General features: G+C 36.5%; 1 protein-coding gene across 2 annotated transcripts in view; it reads left to right on the forward strand.

Moving 5' to 3' along the window:
- The window catches only part of GOLM2 (golgi membrane protein 2), a 104118-nt gene that overhangs the window by 37677 nt on the left and 44886 nt on the right, over nucleotides 1-21555 (forward strand). For both annotated transcript variants that reach the window (XM_025998624.2, XM_025998625.2), the window contains exons 3-6: nucleotides 963-1065; nucleotides 2632-2722; nucleotides 6394-6538; nucleotides 7057-7137. In XM_025998624.2, coding sequence (XP_025854409.1) covers nucleotides 963-1065; nucleotides 2632-2722; nucleotides 6394-6538; nucleotides 7057-7137 — 420 coding nt within the window. The remainder of the gene's footprint in view (nucleotides 1-962; nucleotides 1066-2631; nucleotides 2723-6393; nucleotides 6539-7056; nucleotides 7138-21555) is intronic.

Consider the following 21555-nt stretch of genomic DNA (forward strand, 5'->3'; position numbering starts at 1 on the left):
GTTTTTTGGTTTTTTTTTTTTGGCACAGTTTCCACAATTAGTATATATCTACATAATATGAAAAGTTGTCTAATTTTTTAATATTTCTGATTGATGTGAAAGCCACTGAGGCCATCTTATTTATTTGTTTGTTTTAAAGATTTATTTATTTATTTATTTATTTATTTATTTATTTATTTATTTATTTATTTGAGACACAGAGAGGCAGAGACATGGGCAGAGGGAGAAGCAGGCTCCCTGTAGGGAGCCTGATGTGGAACTCAATCCCAGGACCCCGGGATCACTACCTGAGCCAAAGCAGATGCTCAACCCCTAAGCCACCGAGGTGCCCCAAGGTTATCTTGTTTTTAAAATAAATTTTATTGCTGGACACCTGGGTGGCTCAGTTGGTTAAGCATCTGACTCTTGGTTTCTGGCTCAGGTCATGAACTCAGGGTCATGAGATGGAGCCTCCTGTTATGCTCACACTCAGGACGCAGGGTCTGCTTGAGATTCTTTCCCTCACCCTCTCCCTCTGCTCCTCCCCCTGCTCCTTCTCTCTCCCTCACTTCAAATCAGTCAATCTTTTAAAAAATTTTTATTGCCCATGCTGTGTTATAATAAAAGGCAATTAAATGTACTAATTATACAATTTTACTGCCTCAGAGTTTGAGTAAAGAATTAAATAGGGGATCCCTGGGTGGCGCAGCGGTTTGGCGCCTGCCTTTGGCCCAGGGAGCGATCCTGGAGACCTGGGATCGAATCCCACATCGGGCTCCCGGTGCATGGAGCCTGCTTCTCCCTCCGCCTGTGTCTCTGCCTCTCTCTCTCTCTCTGTGACTATCATAAATAAATAAAAAATTAAAAAAAAAATTAAAAAAAAAAAGAATTAAATAGTGTATAAATTTTTAAAATCCCTTAACTTCTTGATAAGAAACATTAGAGTAAATTCTATTCCTTTAATTTTTACCTTGTGTGGATAGAGCAACTTGCTGAACTTCGTCAGGAGTTTCTTCGACAAGAAGACCAGCTTCAGGACTATAGGAAGAACACTACTTACCTTGTGAAGAGGTTGGAGTATGAGAGGTGAGATGCTATATGCAACAAATAATTATGAATCTGGAATATTTGTCCAACTTTTGAACAATTTATTTCTTCCTTTCTGGTTTCTGTTTTTCTTTAATTTCCTTAGGTCTTTTAAATTACTTTTCTGTGGTCTTTCTATGCCTCTTTGATTTCCACACTCTTTTATTTTGATAGGCTAACACCATGAAAATATCTTTTACAAGATATTAGCCCATATAGAAGAGTTCGTTGTGAGCCAGAAAATCTAGCAAGGGCTGAGTTTTAGACGTGCAAAGACTGAAAGAAGAATCCATGGTTCTTTTTGAGGGGCATCCAGAAGTTAAACTGACACTGGGAGGTGTCCCCAGAATAGCTGAGGGCCTGAGTGCCAACTGCTTCTTCTGCTCTGCATTTCAGTCCTCTTGAATGTACATCTCTACGTTCAGCTGGTGAGGAGGTCAGGGAACCTCTTTCTAGCAGTCACTATGTATTTTGACCTAATATAGTATTCAATAATTTTCAAAATATCTATAGGATTAGAGAGTTAGCATATTCACAGATGATATATTATTCCAGCATGTTAATGTACTAGTTTGTATAATCTTTCCGAATTGCTGGACCATTGTAGGAATTTTCCTTATCTTACTAGTATGAATGCCAGCTATAAAAATCTTTATGCAAAAATGATTTCTCCCTCTTATGTTATTTCACTGGTGTATATTCTCAAATAGAGTATTCCTGAGACAGAATATTATATTGGCCTTTATCACATATATGAAAGATTACTTTCTGAAATAGTTATACTAATATATGATATAAATTTTTTTCCTATACCCCTACCAACATTGGTTTTTATAATTTGGACTTAATTTTGCTGGTATAGGAATAAAGTACTACTGTTTTACCATATATACATCTAAGAAGTTTAATTGTGTTTTTAAAGGTAAAAGTTAACATTTTTCTGTATTTTTTTTCTGTATATTTTTAACTATTTATTTCTTTTTGCATGAATGATGTATTTGTGTTCTGTGACCATTTGTCCAGTGGAAATTCCCAATCTTTATCTGTTTTGCTCCTTCACATTTTTTTCTTGATGGCTCCATTCTGTCTTATTAATTGGTTCCTTCCATTTTTGTTGTTCTTCAGGTTTAGACTCTTACTCTTGTGTTGAAAATGCTAATTATTGGATGAATCATCTGCTGCACTCTTTATCAACTCTCATAATTCTAAGTTTTTTATCTATTACTATATAATGGTCTCATGGTTTCCTATAATGTTTTTCTCTTCTGTGATTGAAGTTGGCTTTGATGATTGTTTCTTTATAAAAGCAATCTATAAAAATAAGTTTTCATCTTTCTAATTTCTATTATTTTATAAGCTTTATAGTATTCTTTATCCTCTATTAAAGAGTCGAATATTCTAAGAATTTTGACTGTGAGCTATTTTTATGTCTGCTCTTTGTCCTTCCGTGCTTACTGTCTTGCTAACTGGATGCTTTATCTTTATAAATGGATGTTTTCAACTTCTAGACAACTTGAGAAGACAATCCAAGATAATATAGCCTAAAAGAATGACTTTGTAATTTAGTTTTCAGTGTGGACAACAGATCAAGGAGTTAAGAGCACAGCATGAAGAAAATATTAAAAAGTTAGCAGACCAGTTTTTGCAGGAACAAAAGGTAAATTTTAAAAATACTTAAATCAAAATATCTTCTTGTTATAAATCTTGTAATTTAGAAATTAAAACATGTACTTTTGTCATAAAACATTGTATTTTTAAGCATTCTAGCCTGCCAATTTCTAAAAATGCCTTGCAGTGTTTTTATTACTGAGTAAATTAGACATTTGCAAAAATATAACTTCAACACTTAAAACTAATTTTGCGCTAAATATTTTTTATCTGATTTTTAAAAATAATCTTTGCTATTAATATATTTCTCAGGTTGTAAAGTGGATACAACTGTACTGACAAATCAATTACTTCTTATTTTATGCTTTTGAGAACTAGAAAAAACTTGGGAAACCTTTTCCTTAACTATAAATCTCTTTTATCCTCAATTCCTCTATTAAAACAGAATGAAACACTAGCCACTGGAATGACAAATTCTTTTATTAATTTATCCATTTTCGTTTGATAAATATTATGAAGACCATGCTAGAAATGGAGGGAATTTGAAAATTTCTAGGCATTTAGGACATTCTTTTTTTTTTTTGCACCTTGTAAACTCATCTGACTATGATTTGTAAAAAGTCTTATAATGTAAAGTGAAATGGAATTGTGAAAAGTGGTAACAGGTTACCTATAGAACTAGAAGTTAAGGAAACCAGATTTTTGTTCTTAGCTAATTCACTGTTTTATAGCATGATATTGAGGACATTGTTTTTTCTCTATTTCATTTTTTGAATCTACAAAATAAAATACTGCTCCCATCTACAGTCTACCTTAAAGAGATGTGAGCACAAAAAAAAAAAAAAAAAAAAAAAAAAAAAGAGATGTGAGCATAGATTGCTAGAAGATGACAACCTGAGTGAGCTACCATTGATGCATAGGGTCTTGAAGGCAGCCAGAGGTATTATTGAGACCATAGGTCTAGAGGAGCATAGTAGAACACAAAAGGAAAAGAGAGGTTTGCTGTTATAATTGTGTTATTATAAGCCCAATATATAAATAAAGGGATAAATTTATTCTCTTCTCTTCTCCCAGGAAGCACAAATGAGAGCTTTTCCCCTTTTCCAGACAAGTGTATACTAGGCATTTTTATATTAATTAACTGATGTCCTCTCCAATTCTTCTTTACCATTATTTTGCCCTAAATGGAACAAAATGGGGGAGGAAGGGAGAGGCTTCAAGAACTCCTCTCTAGGATAGCACACCAGCCCTTACCCTTCAGGCCAGCTGCCTAATCCTACCCCTATCCTTCATTCCCTATTCTTCTACCACTTTCATAAGTTGATTCTGTGAAATTTGAGTTGTTTTTTTCATTGGAACAAATCCAATGGGAGCTATATGAAACAAGTATAAGTTGTATTCAGGGATTTTTGTTTTTTTTAAACGAAGTATGTAGAGATGCCTGGGTGGCTCAGCAGCTGAGCGTCTGCCTTTGGCTCAGGGTGTGATCCCTGGATCGAGTCCCAAATTGGGCTTCCTGTATGGAGCCTGCTTCTCTTTCTGCCTGTGTCTCTGCCTCTCTCTCTCTCTCTCTCTGTGTGTCTCTCATGAATAAATAAATAAAATCTTTAAAAAATAAATAAATAAACCAAGCACTTTCCTGTCTTAGAAATTACTCTGATGAAGAAGCCAGCAAATTGACCCAATCTGCTGTCTGCTTCCATACTACCCATAAGCAAAATATGGTTATTACATTTAAAAATGGTTGAAAATCCAGTGAATATTTTATGACATCGGAAAATAAGAAATTCATATTTTAGTGTCTATAAATACTGTTCTGTTGGAACACAGCCATACTCATTTGTTTACTGCTTTCATGCCACAAAGGAAGAGAAATTGTTACAGACCAGAGAAGACTAAGGAGACCTGAGGAACTGAATGAATACAGTATCCTGTATTGGATCCTAGAACAGAAAACAGGCATAATGAAAAAAGTAGTGAAATCTAAATAAAGTCTAGAAGTTCAGTTAATAACGTACTAATGCTGGCTTTATATTTTGCAAAGATACTATGCTAATATAAGATGTTAACATTAAGGGAAATAGGATGAGGGGTAATTACTTTTCTGTAAGTTTAAAATTACTTCAGAATACAAAGTTTTATTTAAAAAACAATTAGGTGGCCCCTTACCAAATCACTAACGTTGCATTTAGAAAGCCATCTAATTTTATTATTTGCTCTTGTCCATTCACATAAAGGTACTATCATTAATAATGCTTCAAAGGGACAATACTTTGTTAGATATTTTAAATGGGAAAGTATTTTTGAACAGTATTTTGTTGACTTTAAGTTTTGTTTAATATTATTTGTTTTATCCACATCTACAAAGCAGTGGAGTACTATAAAAATAGCCTTATGATACAACATTATAGTGAAATGCACAGAGATGCAGGATGGCTGTTCAGGTCTTACCTCATGGATTTTCTTATCCTTGGCCTTCCTATTGACCTGTTCCAAAATTTCAGTGTTATCGTTTCATTCATTGAATATTAAGCTCAGAATTTGCACCCAGGAAGTATGGGAGTGAGGAAGACTGTGGTTTGATTCCTTTCTCCACAATTCTCTATTTTGGTAACCTTGGATAGGCTACTAAACTTCTTTAGCCTCAGTTTGGTTTTGTTATTCCTAAACCCGTTCACTTTACTAGAGGATTGGTTTGAAAGCTGTTTGTAAACTATGAAGCAATATTTATTATTAATTTTATTTGTCAGGTATGCTGGAAAACCTATGCCTGATCATCACATTTACCTTTTCTTCTTTATTGTGACAAATTCTTAAAACTTGGCTTTATCTTTCTAGATTTCCTTTAGATTTTTTAGTACTATTGTTCTTTATAACATTACTAATGATTACATTGCATAGTGCTTTAATGTTGACAAAATATTTGTATATGCACTAAATATTAACTATTAAGTAGAAGAACCACTGTGGCAATGCAAGCATGTGTATTTAACTCCTTGACTCTCTCAGTTTTCCACTGAGGCCACTCAACCAATATAAAAGACAGAACTGGCCCACTGATAGAATTGGGTTAGGTCTAACCAGGTCCTGGTTAGATTCAGGTTTCCAAGGAGATAATAGGGTTAAAAGCATGTTGAAAGGAATACTGACCTGTGTATTGTTCTGCCATTACTTCTATTCTTGGGTGGCCAGTGCACCTAGAAAGAAGTTTGCCTGTTTTCCACTCTTGCTGTTTCTGCATTGGAAAAGCCTGGCAATGTCAGTAGCCATCTATCACACTTGAGGGAGCACCTATGTGCCAACCTCCTGTAGTCCACCATCCAGCTGGATTACAACCTAGGCTTGTAGAGAATCCACCTGTCCATAGCACCTAGGATATGCCCAATGGTAAGCCTCCATAGTAACCTACAGTGCTCAGGAAGACTATCTTCTTGCAGAATCACAGCCTCAGCATAGCCAAAGAGAATTACCTCTGCCTAACATTTTAGACCATTTACTATAATAGAGACTTTAAAAAGTGTTACTCTTTGATTTGATATTAGGTACAAAAACTGAATAGAAAATAGTATTATATCCCACATCTCCAAGTGTTTGAAATTTGGGCCCATAGTGTATGTTTCAAAAAATGAACTGTTTCAGAACATTTAATTGGTAGTTGTGTCAATTGTTTAATCTTTTGAACTGAAAAATATTTACTGTTACCAAATCTTTATTTAACAGCAAGAGTCACACAAGTTTGAATCAAAAGATGGAAATGAATTGGGTATAAACAATCATGCAGTACCTAAAGACAACCCCAAAGTAGCTGAGAATGCTGCAGATAAGAACGAAGAACCCTCGAGCAATCATATTCCACATGGGAAAGGTATTACTATAATTTTGTTTTGTGTGAATAGGATATTGACTTTTTCTACTCATTTTGAAGTGAACATTTTCAGTCAGAGAATATTGCTTGATTTTAGTTCATTTATGATTAGGTGTCAGTGTTGTTTCAAATTTGAATCTTTTGATAGAGAAGAAAAAAGAATAAATTATTTTAGAGTTACAGCTATGTCCAAAGCAAGATATATAAAGATATGCAGTCAATGTAGCCTATTGCTTTAGAAACTGATTATTACATTTCCTCAAAACACTTTCAATTTATGTAATAGAAAAAAAAACAATTATTTGGGTGCCTGGGTGGCTCAGTTGGTTAAGTGGCCAGCTTGATTTTGGCTCAGATCATGATGTCAGGGTCATGGAATCAAGCCCTATACTGGCTCTCTGCCCTCAGCATGGATTCTGCCTGAGATTCTCTCTCCCTTACATGCATTCTCTCTTTCTCTCTCAAATAAATCTTTTTATTTTTTTTTAAAAGAATTGTATCTTTTGTTACTTGGGCAGAACAAATCAAACGAGTTGGTGATGCAGGAATGCCTGGAATAGAAGAGAATGACCTTGCAAAAGTTGAAGATCTTCCCACTGGTAAGTAAAAGTTATCAGAGTATTATCCTATTCTCTTTTTGAGTAAAAGTCATAGTCACTTGAGAAAATTCATAGATTTATGGAAGATTGATATTTTCTGTTAACTACCCACTAATTGCCAGTCCTTGTTTAGGATACAGTTGTTTTGAAAAACTTTGCTAAAATTTTGCCTAAGTACTTGTTTTTGCCTTGTAAGGATCAACCATATTTGAATGTTTTCTTGGCTCAGAATTACTGCTCATAACAGTTATACTATATTAGTCATTTGTGTTTACTAAAAGTATATATGGCTCATTTCTTTGAGACAAAATGTTCCCAGATTGCTGTGCTTTTGGTGTGCTTTAATATGGCATGGTAATACCCTTCTATAGGTTTTTAGGACTTGGCCTGTCCTTTTAGTTAATTACCCCAAACTTTCAATAGTTTATTCCCTATTTTTTTAAAAAGATTTTATTTATTTACTCATGAAAAATAGAGAAAGGCAGAGACATACACAGAGGGAGAAACAGGCTCCTCGCAGGGAGCCCAATGTGGGACTCGATCCTGGGACCGGAATCATGCCTGAGCCAAAGGCAGACACTCAACTGCTGAGCCACCCAGGCATCCCTATTCCCTATTTTTCTTTTTCTGCTTTTATGGGCACTCTATTCAGTGTCTGTTTCTTTCTTCATTAATGTGTCTGCTTCTTACCATTTCCACTTGAAATCTGTATCACTGCTGGTATCCTAGTCCTCTTCAGTTTTCTTTTTTTTTTTCATGTCTCTTTGTTTTTCTTGCCATTTCTGTGTTTCTTGATTGTTATAGGTACCCTCCCTGCTGACTCCAATTTATTGTGGTGAAAAATTGGAAGTAACAGCATATCTTTCATTCTTCTTGGCTATTTTTATTCCTTTTCAATCTTAGGGATCACTTCTGTGGTTATAGCTCATTGTATGTGGCTGAAATTGCTGAGTGTCTGAGGTCCCAGTGAATGAATATTAGTCCTTTCATATGTATACTTTTCTTCTCAAATTCTTTTGTGTCTGTATTCTTTTGGGTTTCCAATTCACAGTATATACCCCTAAAATAAAGGTAAGGACAAGAGCAATAACAGGAATTTAAAAATATGGAGTTCAGGATGCTTGAGTGGCTCAGTGGTTGAGCATCTGCTTTGGCTCAGGGCGTGATCTCAGTCCTGGGATGAAGTCCTGCATGGGCTTCCCACAGGGAGCTTGCTTCTCCCTCTGCCTATATCTCTGCCTCTCTCTGTGTGTCTCTTATGAATAAATAAAATCTTTAATAAATAAATAAAAAAACAGAGTTAGAATGAGCATAATTTGGGAAGTAATGAAGTTATCCAGTGATTCTACCCTGCAAGGAGCCTGATGCAGGACTCTGGGATCACAACCTGAGCCAAAGGCAGACACTCAACCACTGAGCCACCCAGGTGCCCCTTATCCAGTAATTCTTCAAGTGTGGTCCTTGGACCGGCAGTTAGATATACAACTTGTTAGATATACAAATTCTTAGGTCCCATTTCAGACTTACTGAATAGAAATTCATGGGATGGAGCCCAGTAATCTGTTCTTTAACAAGCTTTTCAGGTGAATCTGATCTATGCTAAAGTTTTAGAACCACTAACTCAACTTTAATGTTGAGAGCAAGGACCATGTATTTTTTTTTAATAAATTCATTTTTTATTGGTGTTCAATTTGTCAACATACAGAATAACACCCAGTGCTCATCCCGTCAAGTGACCCCCTCAGTGCCCGTCACCCATTCACCCCCACCCCCCACCCTCCTCCCCTTCCACCACCCCTAGTTCGTTTCCCAGAGTTAGGAGTCTTTATGTTCTGTCTCCTTTTCTGATATTTCCCACACATTTCTTCTCCCTTCCCTTGTATTCCCTTTCACTGTTATCTATATTCCCCTAATGAATGAGAACATATAATGTTTGTCCTTCTCCGATTGACTTACTTCACTCAGCATAATACCCTCCAGGTCCATCCACCTCAAAGCAAATGGTGGGTATTTGTCGTTTGTAATGGCTGAGTAAATTTCCATTGCATACATAGACCACAGCTTCTTTATCCATTCATCTTTTGACGGACACCGAGGCTCCTTCCACAGTTTGGCTATTGTGGACATTGCTGCTAGAAACATCGGGGTGCAGGTGTCCTGGCGTTTCATTGCATCTGCATCTTTGGGGTAAATCGCCAGCAGTGCAATTGCTGGGTCATAGGGCAGGTCTATTTTTAACTCTTTGAGGAACCTCCACACAGTTTTCCAGAGTAGCTGCACCAGTTCACATTCCCACCAACAGTGCAAGAGGGTTCCCCTTTCTCCACATCCTCTCCAACATTTGTGGTTTCCTGCCTTGTTAATTTTCCCCATTCTCACTGGTGTGAGGTGGGGTCTCATTGTGGTTTTGATTTGTATTTCCCTGATGGCAAGCAATGCAGAGTATTTCCTCATGTGCTTGTTGGCCATGTCTATGTCTTCCTCTGTGAGATTTCTCTTCATGTCTTGTGCCCATTTCACGATTGGATTGTTTGTTTCTTTGGTGTTGAGTTTAATAAGTTCTTTATAGATCTTGGAAACTAGCCCTTTATCTGATAGGTCATTTGCAAATATCTTCTCCCATTCTGTAGGTTGTCTTTTCGTTTTGTGGGCTGTATCCTTTGCTGTGCAAAAGCTTCTTATCTTGATGAAGTCCCAATAGTTCATTTTTGCTTTTGTTTCTTTTGCCTTCGTGGATGTATCTTGCAAGAAGTTACTGTGACTGAGTTCAAAAAGGGTGTTGCCTGTGTTCTCCTCTAGGATTTTGATGGAATCTTGTCTCACATTTAGATCTTTCATCCATTTTGAGTTTATCTTTGTGTATGGTGAAAGAGAGTGATCTAGTTTCATTCTTCTGCATGTGGATGTCCAATTTTCCCAGCACCATTTATTGAAGAGACTGTCTTTTTTCCAATGGATAGTCTTTCCTGCTTTGTCGAATATTAGTTGACCATAAAGTCTGGATTCTGGATTCTCTCTTCTGTTCCATTGATCTATGTGTCTGTTTTTGTGCCAGTACCACACTGTCTTGATGACCACAGCTTTGTAGTACAACCTGAAATCTGGCATTGTGATGCCCCCAGCTATGGTTTTCTTTTTTAAAATTCCCCTGGCTATTCAGTGTCTTTTCTGATTCCACACGAATCTTAAAATAATTTATTCCAACTCTCTGAAGAAAGTCCAAGGTATTTTGATAGGGATTGCATTAAACATGTAAATTGCCCTGGGTAACATTGACATTTTCACAATATTAATTCTTCCAATCCATGAGCATGGAATATTTTTCCATCTCTTTGTGTCTTCCTCAATTTCCTTCAGAAGTGTTCTATAGTTTTTAGGATATAGATCCTTTACCTCTTTGGTTAGCTTTATTCCTAGGTATCTTATGGTTTTGGGTGCAATTGTAAATGGGACTGACTCCTTAATTTCTCTTTCTTCAGTCTCATTGTTAGTGTATAGAAATGCCACTGATTTCTGGGCATTGATTTTGTATCCTGCCATGCTACCAAATTGCTGTATGAGTTCTAGCAATCTTAGGGTGGAGGCTTTTGGGTTTTCTATGTAGAGTATCATGTCATCGGCGAAGAGGGAGAGTTTGACTTCTTCTTTGCCAGTTTGAATGCCTTTGATTTCTTTTTGTTCCCTGATTGCTGAGGCTAGGACTTCTAGTACTATGTTGAATAGCAGTGGTGAGAGTGGACATCCCTGTCTTGTTCCTGATCTTAGGGGAAAGGCTCCCAGTGCTTCCCCATTGAGAATGATATTTGCTGTGGGCTTTTCGTAGATGGCTTTTAAGATGTTGAGGAATGTTCCCTCTATCCCCACACTCTGAAGAGTTTTGATCAGGAATGGATGCTGTATTTTGTCAAATGCTTTCTCTGCATCTAATGAGAGGATCATATGGTTCTTGGTTTTTCTCTTGCTGATATGATTAATCACATTGATTGTTTTACTAGTGTTGAACCAGCCTTGTGTCCTGGGGATAAATCCTACTTGGTTATGGTGAATAATCTTCTTAATGTACTGTTGTATCCTATTGGCTAGTATCTTGTTGAGAATTTTTGTATCCATGTTCATCGGGGATATTGGTCTGTAATTCTCCTTTCTGGTGGGGTCTTTGTCTGGTTTTGGAATTAAGGTGATGCTGGCCTCATAGAATGAGTTTGGAAGTACTCCATCTCTTTCTGTCTTTCCAAACAGCTTTAGTAGAATAGGTATGGTTTCTTCTTTAAATGTTTGATAGAATTTCCCAGGGAAGCCATCTGGCCCTGGACTTTTGTGTCTTGGGAGGTTTTTGATGACTGCTTCAATTTCCTCCCTGGTTATTGGCCTGTTCAGGTTTTCTATTTCTTCCTGTTCCAGTTTTGGTAGTTTGTGGCTTTCCAGGAATGCGTCCATTTCTTCTAGATTGCCTAATTTATTGGCGTATAGCTGTTCATAATATGTTTTTAAAATTGTTTGTATTTCCTTGGTTTTGGTAGTGATCTCTCTTTTCTCATTCATGATTTTATTAATTTGAGTCTTCTCTCTCTTCTTTTTAATAAGGCTGGCTAATGGTTTATCTATCTTATTAATTCTTTCAAAGAACCAACTCCTGGTTCTGTTGATCTGTTCCACAGTTCTTCTGGTCTCGATTTCTTTGAGTTCTGCTCGAATCTTTATTAACTCTCTTCTTCTGCTGGGTGTAGGATCTATTTGCTGTTTTTTCTCTAGCTATGTAGTATTCTGAATTTTGCAGCACTTACTCCAATCCTAGAGTCACTGAGCTCTAGCTTGATTAATCTCTTTTACATTGCTCTTGTTTGTTTTTTAAGTTTCACCTGAAGTTTTACCAAACTGCAGGTTTCTAGTATATAGAAGCACTCTCTTTAGATGTATGAACAAGGATTGTTTACCTGCTTGCATGGATTTGTTTTTTTATTGTCATATACACTGAAATTTATAATTTTTAACCTCTTTTGTGCATAATTTTCAAGTTAAAATTTTATCATTGCTACTGTAAATGTAGAGTAGCAATTTATTTTCTCATTGGTCCACTATCGTAATTTATTACCTGGCCACCAACAAATTCCAGAGTTAGAGTAAAATGAAATGGGAATGCAAGAGGTCTTAGAGATCTTATCTTGACCATTTTAAGGTATATTTAGGTGCTTATCAGACAGTGGTTTTCGGATGTCTTTAATACATGAACTGCTTTACTAGGGCAAAAATCCTGTCTTGCTGCTTCTGCTTGATTAGAAAAAGCACCCAACCATTTCATTAGAATGAATAGGGTGAATAATGCTACTTTTGATGAGATTCCAACAAATTCATGTCTGATTTTTGTAGTATGAATTTGCCATATTGACTCATATGATGGTTGCAGCATTATAGCTTAGAACTGGGAAGAACACAAAAAAGTCCATGTTTTGTGCAAATTTAGCATTAATGTCAAAAATATTTGTATATGTAGAAATTGTCTATGTCATCATGGCCTATTAGAGGCTGCCTTCTGGATTAATTTTTATTTATAATTGATTTTCTATAGTTTGAAAACGATATGCTCTGATGTAGTTTTTTGGGGGCATTTATTACACTTGGTGTTCTCTGAGCTTCCTGGACTGTGGTTTAGTGTCTGACATTAATCTGGGGAAATTTACTGTTTCAGGTATTTCTTTTGTTCTTTTCTCTGTTCTCCTCCTTCTAGTATTCCCATTACGCATATGTTAACACTTTTTGTAGCTGTCTTAGATACTCTTTTATTTTTTTCCCATTATTCTCTTTGCTTTTCAGTTTTTGAGAATTCTATTGATAGATCCTTGAGCTCAGAGCTTCTTTCCTCATCTGTGTCCGGTCTACTAATGAGCCCATCAAAGGCAATCTTCATTGCCGTTACAGTGTTTTCTTTTTTTTTATTTTTAAGATTTTATTTATTTATTCATGAGAGACAGAGAGGCAGAGACATGAACAGAGGGAGAAGCAGGCTCCTCACAGGGAGCCCGATGTGGGACTCGATCCCAGGACCGGGAGCCAAAGGCAGATGCCGTGAGCCAAAGTCAGACGCTCAACCGCTGAACCACCCAGGCATCCCCATTACAGCGTTTTCTTTAGCATTTCTTTTTGGTTCTTTCTGGGCTTTCCAACTCTCTACTTACATTGCCTATTTGTTCTTGCATGCTGTGTACTTTCTCCATTTGAGTCTTTAGCACATTAATCATAGTTGTTTTAAAGTCCTGGTCTGGTATAATTCCTTCTGTGTCTCTTCAAATTATACTTTTTTGGCTTTTGGTATGACTTGTAATTTTTTCCTGATAGTCAGGTGCGATGTACCAGGTAATAGCTACTGCCATAAGTAGGCCTTTAGTAATGTGGTAGTGACGTGTGAGTAGTGAAGAGTGTGAAGTGTTCTTTAGTCCTGTGATTACTATTCTTTTACAGAGTCTGTGCTTCTGAACTGTGAACTGCACAAGTTTTTCTCAGGTTATTTTTTTTTTTCTTCCCCTTAGGTGGGGCAGAAAGGCAGGCTGAAGTTGGGGATTTTTCTAATTTTGGTCATTTAAGTTCTGGCAATACCCCAGCAGGTTAGACTCTGTTTACCTAGTTTTTCTCCTGAGGGCAGGCCTTCTTAAGAACAAAGTGCTTTGGTGTATTTCAAAATGGTTCCTTTTCCCTTCCTCCTTGCCTGAGGGGATTTTTTCTTCCAGTATTTACTATGGGAATATAGTTGGGCTCCTGAAGGGAAATCTCACAATATTGTGGAGAGCCTCCTTATGACGGGGTGCCCCTAGAATTTTTAACTCTCTGAGTTATCCACACTGAGCCTCCAATGAGTTGTCCACACTGAACATCAATTACAGTTCAGATTTTCCTACCCTGGTACTGGTTCCTGTGGCAGTTTCTGCTCATAAATCTCTCTTGTAAGCTGTGACTTTCTCTGTATGCACCTTTCTGTCTCTCTATTCTTAGGAACAGTGGTCTGCCCTATGTCATCTTCTCTCTTATCCAAGAAGAGTTGTTGATTTTTCAGCTGTTTAGCTTTTTACTTGTTTTTAGGTAGCATGGCAATTTCTAACTAAGCTCCTTACATGTGGAACCAGAAACCAGAAGTCCTCTGGATTAATTTTTGAGCCTCCGTAAACTGTTGGTGCTTTGCTTTGAAAATCATTGTTTGTAACAGTTATCTTAATTATTTAGATATGTATTTTGAATATAAAGATTATTTTGATATGGTAACTGGTGAAAAGAAGCTTTGATCTGTGTAGTCAGTGATATTCAAACAGAAAGGAAAGTAGTATCATATCTATTTACTTTGAGCTGCTAGCATGATGCCTCACACATAACAGGGTCCCAGTAAATGTGTATGATTGAATTACTAGAATATCCTTAGTGATGGGGCAAAACTGCTAGGATTCAAACCCTTGGTTCTCATCTTTTAATAGGTGTGTGACAACTATTTATTTGCTTTTATTCTTACCTACGAAATAGGATAACAACAGTCCCAACCTCATAATGAGAATGTGAGATTTAAATGTAAAACATGTAGAACAGTGCCTGACACATAGCCACTGCTACATAAATCTTAGTTACTATTGTTGTTATGTTTATTGCATATCATTAGAAACATGTTTGTTTTCTTCTTGTCATTCCTTTTACTGAGTGTTGTCTTTTTCTCTCTGAAGTGTTGTCTTTTTCTCTCTGATGCCAAAATTCTTTTTTTTTTTAAGATTTTATTTTATTATTTATTCACGAGAGACAGAGTGACAGAGACGCAGGCAGAGGGAGAAGCAGTCCTCATGCTGGGAGCCCAATGTGGGACTTGATCCCAGGACTCCAGGATAATGCCCTGGGCCAAAGGCAGGCGCTAAACCACTAAGCCACCCAGGGATCCCCCTATGCCAAAATTCTTAATGCCTGTGCAAATTCTGGTGTATATGTGGAGTCCTTAATAGCTATAGAGGCTGTAATCCCACTGAGAAGTAAAGAACACATCCTTTATGTGTTAGAAGTAAAGAACACATCTTTTTATGTGTTAATGACTATTTTATTTATGATAGCCAAGGCTATAATAGAAACTATAACAGTGCAGTGCTGAACTATCTTAAAATGTAGCTCTGAAACAGTCAAGGAGTATATAGCCTGTGCCTATGATTAGCATTGACGTTTCAGCTTCTGAGTTCCTTAAATCATACCACTAAACGTCATTGTGTTCTGTTTGTTTTTAATGTTGATTTGAGTTAGTCACCAAGATTTTACAAGTCTTAGAATTTAACTCATTACCTTCTTTACCTGGATATTTACTTTTACGCTGTCTTAGGCACCTGTTATGTTAGACAGTTACCTATTTCTATTCCTATTTTAAACCTTTTTAGATTAAAACATTCCAAACATACAGAAAAACAGAGAATAGCCAAGTACCTACTGTCCCCCCTCCAAAGAAAGCCACAAAAATAACATAACATTTTGCCACATTTGTTTCAGATATTTCTGTTATTGATGTTATTATTAAAGAAATAAAACATTACTGATAAGTTGAAGCCTCCCTGTGTACCCTCCAGATCCTATTCCTGTCTCTTCTTCCCCAGAGGTAACTATTATGCTGAGATTGGTGTGTATCAATTTCCATACATGTTTTTAGACTTTTACTGCATTTGTAATCATCTATGAAACTATATTGTTTTGTTTGCTGCCTTGAACTTTAAATACATAATATCTTATTATATATATCATTCTGTAATTTGTCTTTTTTCCCCTCAATACTTTTGCGACTTACCTGTGTCATACTTGTGGCTTTTTAGCAGTTATAATTATTTAATTATATAAATATACTGTGATTTATTTTCACATATAAACAACATTAAGGCTGATTTTAGGTTTTTGTTATTTCAAACAATACCACAGTGGATATCTTCTTCATGTTTTCTTATGCATATGACAGTCTCTAGATACTAATATTTGAATAGTATGTTGAACTACAAAGGGGAGCCTGCTACTGGCTAGAAAACACGACTAGGGCTCTACCTGTCCCAGGCCCTCCTCAGTCACTGAGAGTTGAGGGGCTCAGCACAGTGGTAACCCGTAAACAATTCTCAGCACAATGGTTACAAAACTATGTACAAGGATATGAACTTAAAAGTAGAGCTCTTGCATTGTACAATATCTTCACCTTGATTAATATCAATTTACACTTCTACTGATAATATATGAAAGTTTCTGTTTATTTAAATCCTCACTAACATTTGAGTTTGGTATATACTTTAATTTTTTGCCAATCTGACAGTTAGGAAATGCTGTCTTATTTCAATTTAAATGTGCCGTGGTACTAGTATCATTAAGCATCCCTTCAAAAAAAAAAAAAGCATCCCTTCATATATTAATCATTTTGGTTGCCTTCTTCTATGAATTACATGGCAATCACTTTTGTCCATCTTTCTATTGCATTGTTGGTATTTTCCTTACTGATCTTTAGGAGTTCTTCAGAAGTATGTAATGCAAGTATCTCTCTGTGTCATGCATATCAACAAAGAGAAAAATCTTATTTCTTGCTTGGAAACTTTTTTCTAATTTTAAGATCCAGTTAATCTCCTAGTAAAAATTGCCTCCCATGATTTACTTTGGGGAAAATCCTGATAAGAAGATTTTTATGTACCTGAACAATTGGAAATTCTTTTCTAATTAATAACTTAGAAAAAGACCTTTTGGTTTTTAAATGCATATTAAATAGAGCTACTCTATTTTTTTTTTTTAAAGATTTTATTTATTGGGATCCCTGGGTGGCGCAGCGGTTTGGCGCCTGCCTTTGGCCCAGGGCGCGATCCTGGAGACCCGGGATCGAATCCCACATCAGGCTCCCGGTGCATGGAGCCTGCTTCTCCCTCTGTCTGTGTCTCTGCCTCTCTCTCTCTCTGTGTGTATGACTATCATAAATAAATAAAAATTAAAAAAAAAAGATTTTATTTATTTATTCATGAGAGAGAGAGAGAGAGAGAGAGAGAGGCAGAGACAAGGACAAAGGGAGAAGCAGGCTCCATGCAGGGAGCCCGACATGGGACTTGATCCTGGGACTCCAGGATCACACCCTGGGCTGAAGGCCGTGCTAAACCGCTGAGCCACCAGGGCTGCCGGAGCTACTCTATTTATAAGATAGTTTTCTGAATTTGAGGCTTTTGACCTTGGCTGTGTATTGGAATCACTGGGGAGTTAAAAATAAAATTATGTCTAGGTTGGTCCCACTCCAGAGATTTTGATATGTTTGGTCTGAAATGCAGCTTGGGCACCGTATGGTAAGTGTTCCTTAGGTGATTGTATTATGTAATAACTAAGGTTGAAAACCACTTCTCTTGGAGGATTTTTCTTGACCTACACTGTCTAATACAATAGCCACTGGTCACATGTATTTATTTAAATTCATTAAACTTAAATAGAACTAAAAAATCAATTCCTTACTCAAACTAGACCCTTCAAGTGCTAAATGGTTGCCTGTGGCTAGTGGGTTCTGTGCTGAACACTGCAAGTATAGAACATTCTCATCATTGCAGAAAGTTCTATTGAACAGTGCTGCTCTAAATGGCAATAGTGATTACCCCTGGGAAAGAAGACTGAGGACAAAGATAAAAAGTTCACTTAGTTGTCATCATACAATCTTTTGAACTTTTTGGATTTTGGTTTCAAAATTTCATAAGATAATTCCATATATTACCTATTAAAAATAAATATTTTTTTTTTAATTAAAGAGAGGTAATTATAGTGATATTTGAGAGAAGTAAAAAAGAAAAGATTATGTTTTAAAGAAGCAACATAGGGGGATCCCTGGGTGGCTTAGCAGTTTAGCGCCTGCCTTTGGCCCAGGGCATGATCCTGGAGCCCCAGGATCGAGTCCCGCATCGGGCTCCTGGCATGGAGCCTGCTTCTCCCTCTGCCTGTGTCTCTGCCTCTCTTTTTCTCTCTGTGTCTATCATGAATAAATAAATAAAATCTAAAAAAAAAAAAAAAAGCAACATAGGGGTGCCTGGGTGCCTCAGTCAGTTAGGCATACAGCTCTTGATTTTGGCTCAGGTCATGATTTTTTGAAATTTGAGTCCTGTGTCCAGCTCTGCGCTCAGGGGAGAGCCTGCTTGAGATTCTGTCTTCCTTTCCTTCTGCCCCCCCCCCCCAATAAATAAGTAAAAAAGAAAGAAAGCAAGTAGATAATTTTTTTTTGTTAAGATTTTCTCTTGTGATTAGAGTTTTTAGAGGAAAAACCTGAATTTATAAAAATACATTAAAAATTTTTATCAAATTAAATCAGTGTAGATATACTTAAATAAGTTTTTCTCTTAGGCATCCTGTACAACAGTAATTGACAATCTAAAGCTTGGTTACCTGTTTTAATAAATAGTGTTATTGCAACATTACCTTGCTCATTTATTTATGTATTGTCTATGGCTGCTTTTGTGCCAGAATAGCAGGGTTGAGTATGGCCTCCAAACCTAAAATACTAACCAACTCTTTAAGAAAAAGTTTTCAAAGAAACAAATTATGTAAAACCAGGAGGGTTTTTTTTTTTTTCGGTAAGGGAAAAATATTTATATTAGCATAATATCAAATTATATTACTGGAAATTACTGCTAAATATACATAAAATTCTAATGATACATTGAAAGACATTTCTTTCATTGTCATATTTTATGGGGCCACAATTTATACTAGCTATTATTAAGAAAAAAAGAATCAAAATAGGGTCTTGGAATTAGAAAATACCAAGGGAGAAGAGGATAGCTAGCTTAGTGGATTTGAAAGTTTTATTGGTGCCTGTTTCTCTGACTTTTTAAAAACTATGCTCCTAAAGTATTGTGTTTTATGGTTATCCCAGAGACTACTATATGCATCCTTTCCACTGTATCATGGTCTACTTAGAAATAATCTTGTAATACTTCATGTGCAATGCAGCAGTTTATAAAGATGTGATGCCATTTACTGTGCCTCATCCTTTGTGCTATTTTTGTTAAATATTTTGTTTATATATAAGTCCCAATTTTTTCAGTATTATTTTTCTTTAAAAAGCCTTTGAAGAAAAAAAAAAAAAAAGCCTTTGAAGAAAATAAGAGAAGAAAATGTTGTCTCTTGTATTTACCATATATTTACCTTTTCTAATGTTCTTCATTCCTCCCTGAAGATTCTAATTTCTTTTCTTTTCTTTTTTCTTTTTTAGTGAGAGAGAGAATGAGAAAGTGTGTGTGATTGGGAAGGAGGGGTAGAGGGAAAAGGAGAGATAGAATCTTTTTTTTTTTTTAAGATTTATTTACTTATTTATTTTAGAAAGAGAGAGTAGGTGGAGGGGCAGAAGGAGAGCAAAAAAATCTCAAGCAGACTCCCTGCTGAACTGCAGCCTCCCTCAGGGCTCAATCTCATGACTCTGAGATCATGACCTGAGCCCAAATCGAAAGTCATATGCTTAGCCTCTGAGCCACCACTTTCTAGGTGCCCCAGAGAGAGAATCTTAAGCAAGCTCCATGCCCAGCGTGGAGCCCACAATGAGGGGCTCGATCTTATGACTCAGATCATGACCTGAGCCAAAACCAGGAGTTGGATGCTTAACCAACTGAGCCACCTAGGTGCCCCTGCATTCTAATCTCTATCTTGATTATTATTTTCCTTTTAGCCAGAAGAACTTCCTTTGGCATTTCTTGAAGTGCAGGTCTTCTAACAATACATTTTTCCAACTTCTGTTTATCTGAAAACATTTTTATTTCATATTCATTTTTAATGTATAATTTTACTGAATATAGAAATTCAGGTTAAAAAAAAGAAATTCAGGTTGATTTTTTTTACTTTTAACACTTTCAAAATGCAATTCCACTGTCTTCTAGTCTCCATTGATTTTTAAGCCAGCCATCATTCTTTTTGTTATGCCCATGTATTAGTATTATTTTTAAGTAAGCTCTATCTATGTCCAATATAGAGCTTGAACCCTCTCACTCTGGGATCTAATATCACATGTTTTACCAACTTAGCCAGCCAGGTGCTGGTAGTATTCATTTTTTGGTAACTACTTTTAAGATTTCCTCTATATCTTTAATTTTCATGAGTTTCACTAAGATACACCTTGAAATAGTTTTCTGATTGTATTTGTCCTGCTTGAGATTTACTGAGGTACTTCAATATGTGGGTTGGTGTTTTTCACCAAATTTGGGGAATTTTCAGCCTTCGTTGAAAATCAAATATTATTCAAATTATTTCCTGCCCTATTCTCATTTTTCTCCTTCTGGAACTCAAGATACATGCATTTTGAACTGCTTGAGAAAGAGAGTGAGCAAGAGTGAGAGAGAGAGCATGAGCAGGGGGCAGGGAGGGGCAAAGGGAGAGGGAGAAGCAGGCTCTTTGCTGAGCAGGGAGAATGATGCAGGGACTCTGGGGTCATGACCTGAGCCAAAGGCAGATGCTTCACCAGCTGAGCCATCTAGGCTCAACAAGATGATTAATATTTTTATGGGCACTTAACCAATTAGAGTTTCATAACTTCCCAAACATTACTATAAGTAAACTTTCATCAGAACTGCTTTAAGTGTGAGCTAAATCGATGTAATCGGAAGCTCCATATATTGGTTAGGGCCAGTGGCTTTACATTAAATATTTTTTGTTTTTTCAATATGAATCTTAGGTTCTTTTTTCATTCTAAGGATTAATACTTAACATTGACAACTGTGAATACTTCAGTATATATAGAACACCTACTATTTTTTAGGCTTGTATCATAATTCACTAGCTAATATTCTTACTTAGTCTCCAGATTGGTCATGCAAGGTAAATGGTTTTATACCTGTTTTTCCGATGAAGACTAGGGCTTTGAGAAATTAGTCACTAACCCAAAATCATACAGTTAATAAATTACAGACTCATGATTTAAATCCTGGTCTGTCTGACTTCAAAGTTCATGCTTTTTATTTTATTTTTTTTTATTTTTATTTATTTATGATAGTCACAGAGAGAGAGAGAGAGAGAGAGAGAGAGGCAGAGACATAGGCAGAGGGAGAAGCAGGCTCCATGCACCGGGAGCCCGATGTGGGATTTGATCCCGGGTCTCCAGGATCGCGCCCTGGGCCAAAGGCAGGCGCCAAACCGCTGCGCCACCCAGAGATCCCAGTTCATGCTTTTTATTCTGTCTTTTATTCTTTTAGCTATGTAACAGAACCACTGTTGCAGCTCTTAATGTAGATACCTAGATACTACCCTTGTATTTGTTATGTCCAGACTGATATTTGTAATAATGAAGTGCTCCCAAAGTTGAGGACTGTTGCTTATTAGTGCCATATTACTTCTCTGTAGTCACAGTCACTGGATTGTGAAGCCCTGTAAGACAGAAACTGAAAGTTTTGAACATTTTTAAGGTTGTAGCCCTATTGTTGGAAAAAGGAAATGCAGATA

The sequence above is a fragment of the Vulpes vulpes genome, chromosome 15, assembly GCF_048418805.1.
Source record: "Vulpes vulpes isolate BD-2025 chromosome 15, VulVul3, whole genome shotgun sequence".
Taxonomy (NCBI): Eukaryota; Metazoa; Chordata; class Mammalia; order Carnivora; family Canidae; genus Vulpes; species Vulpes vulpes.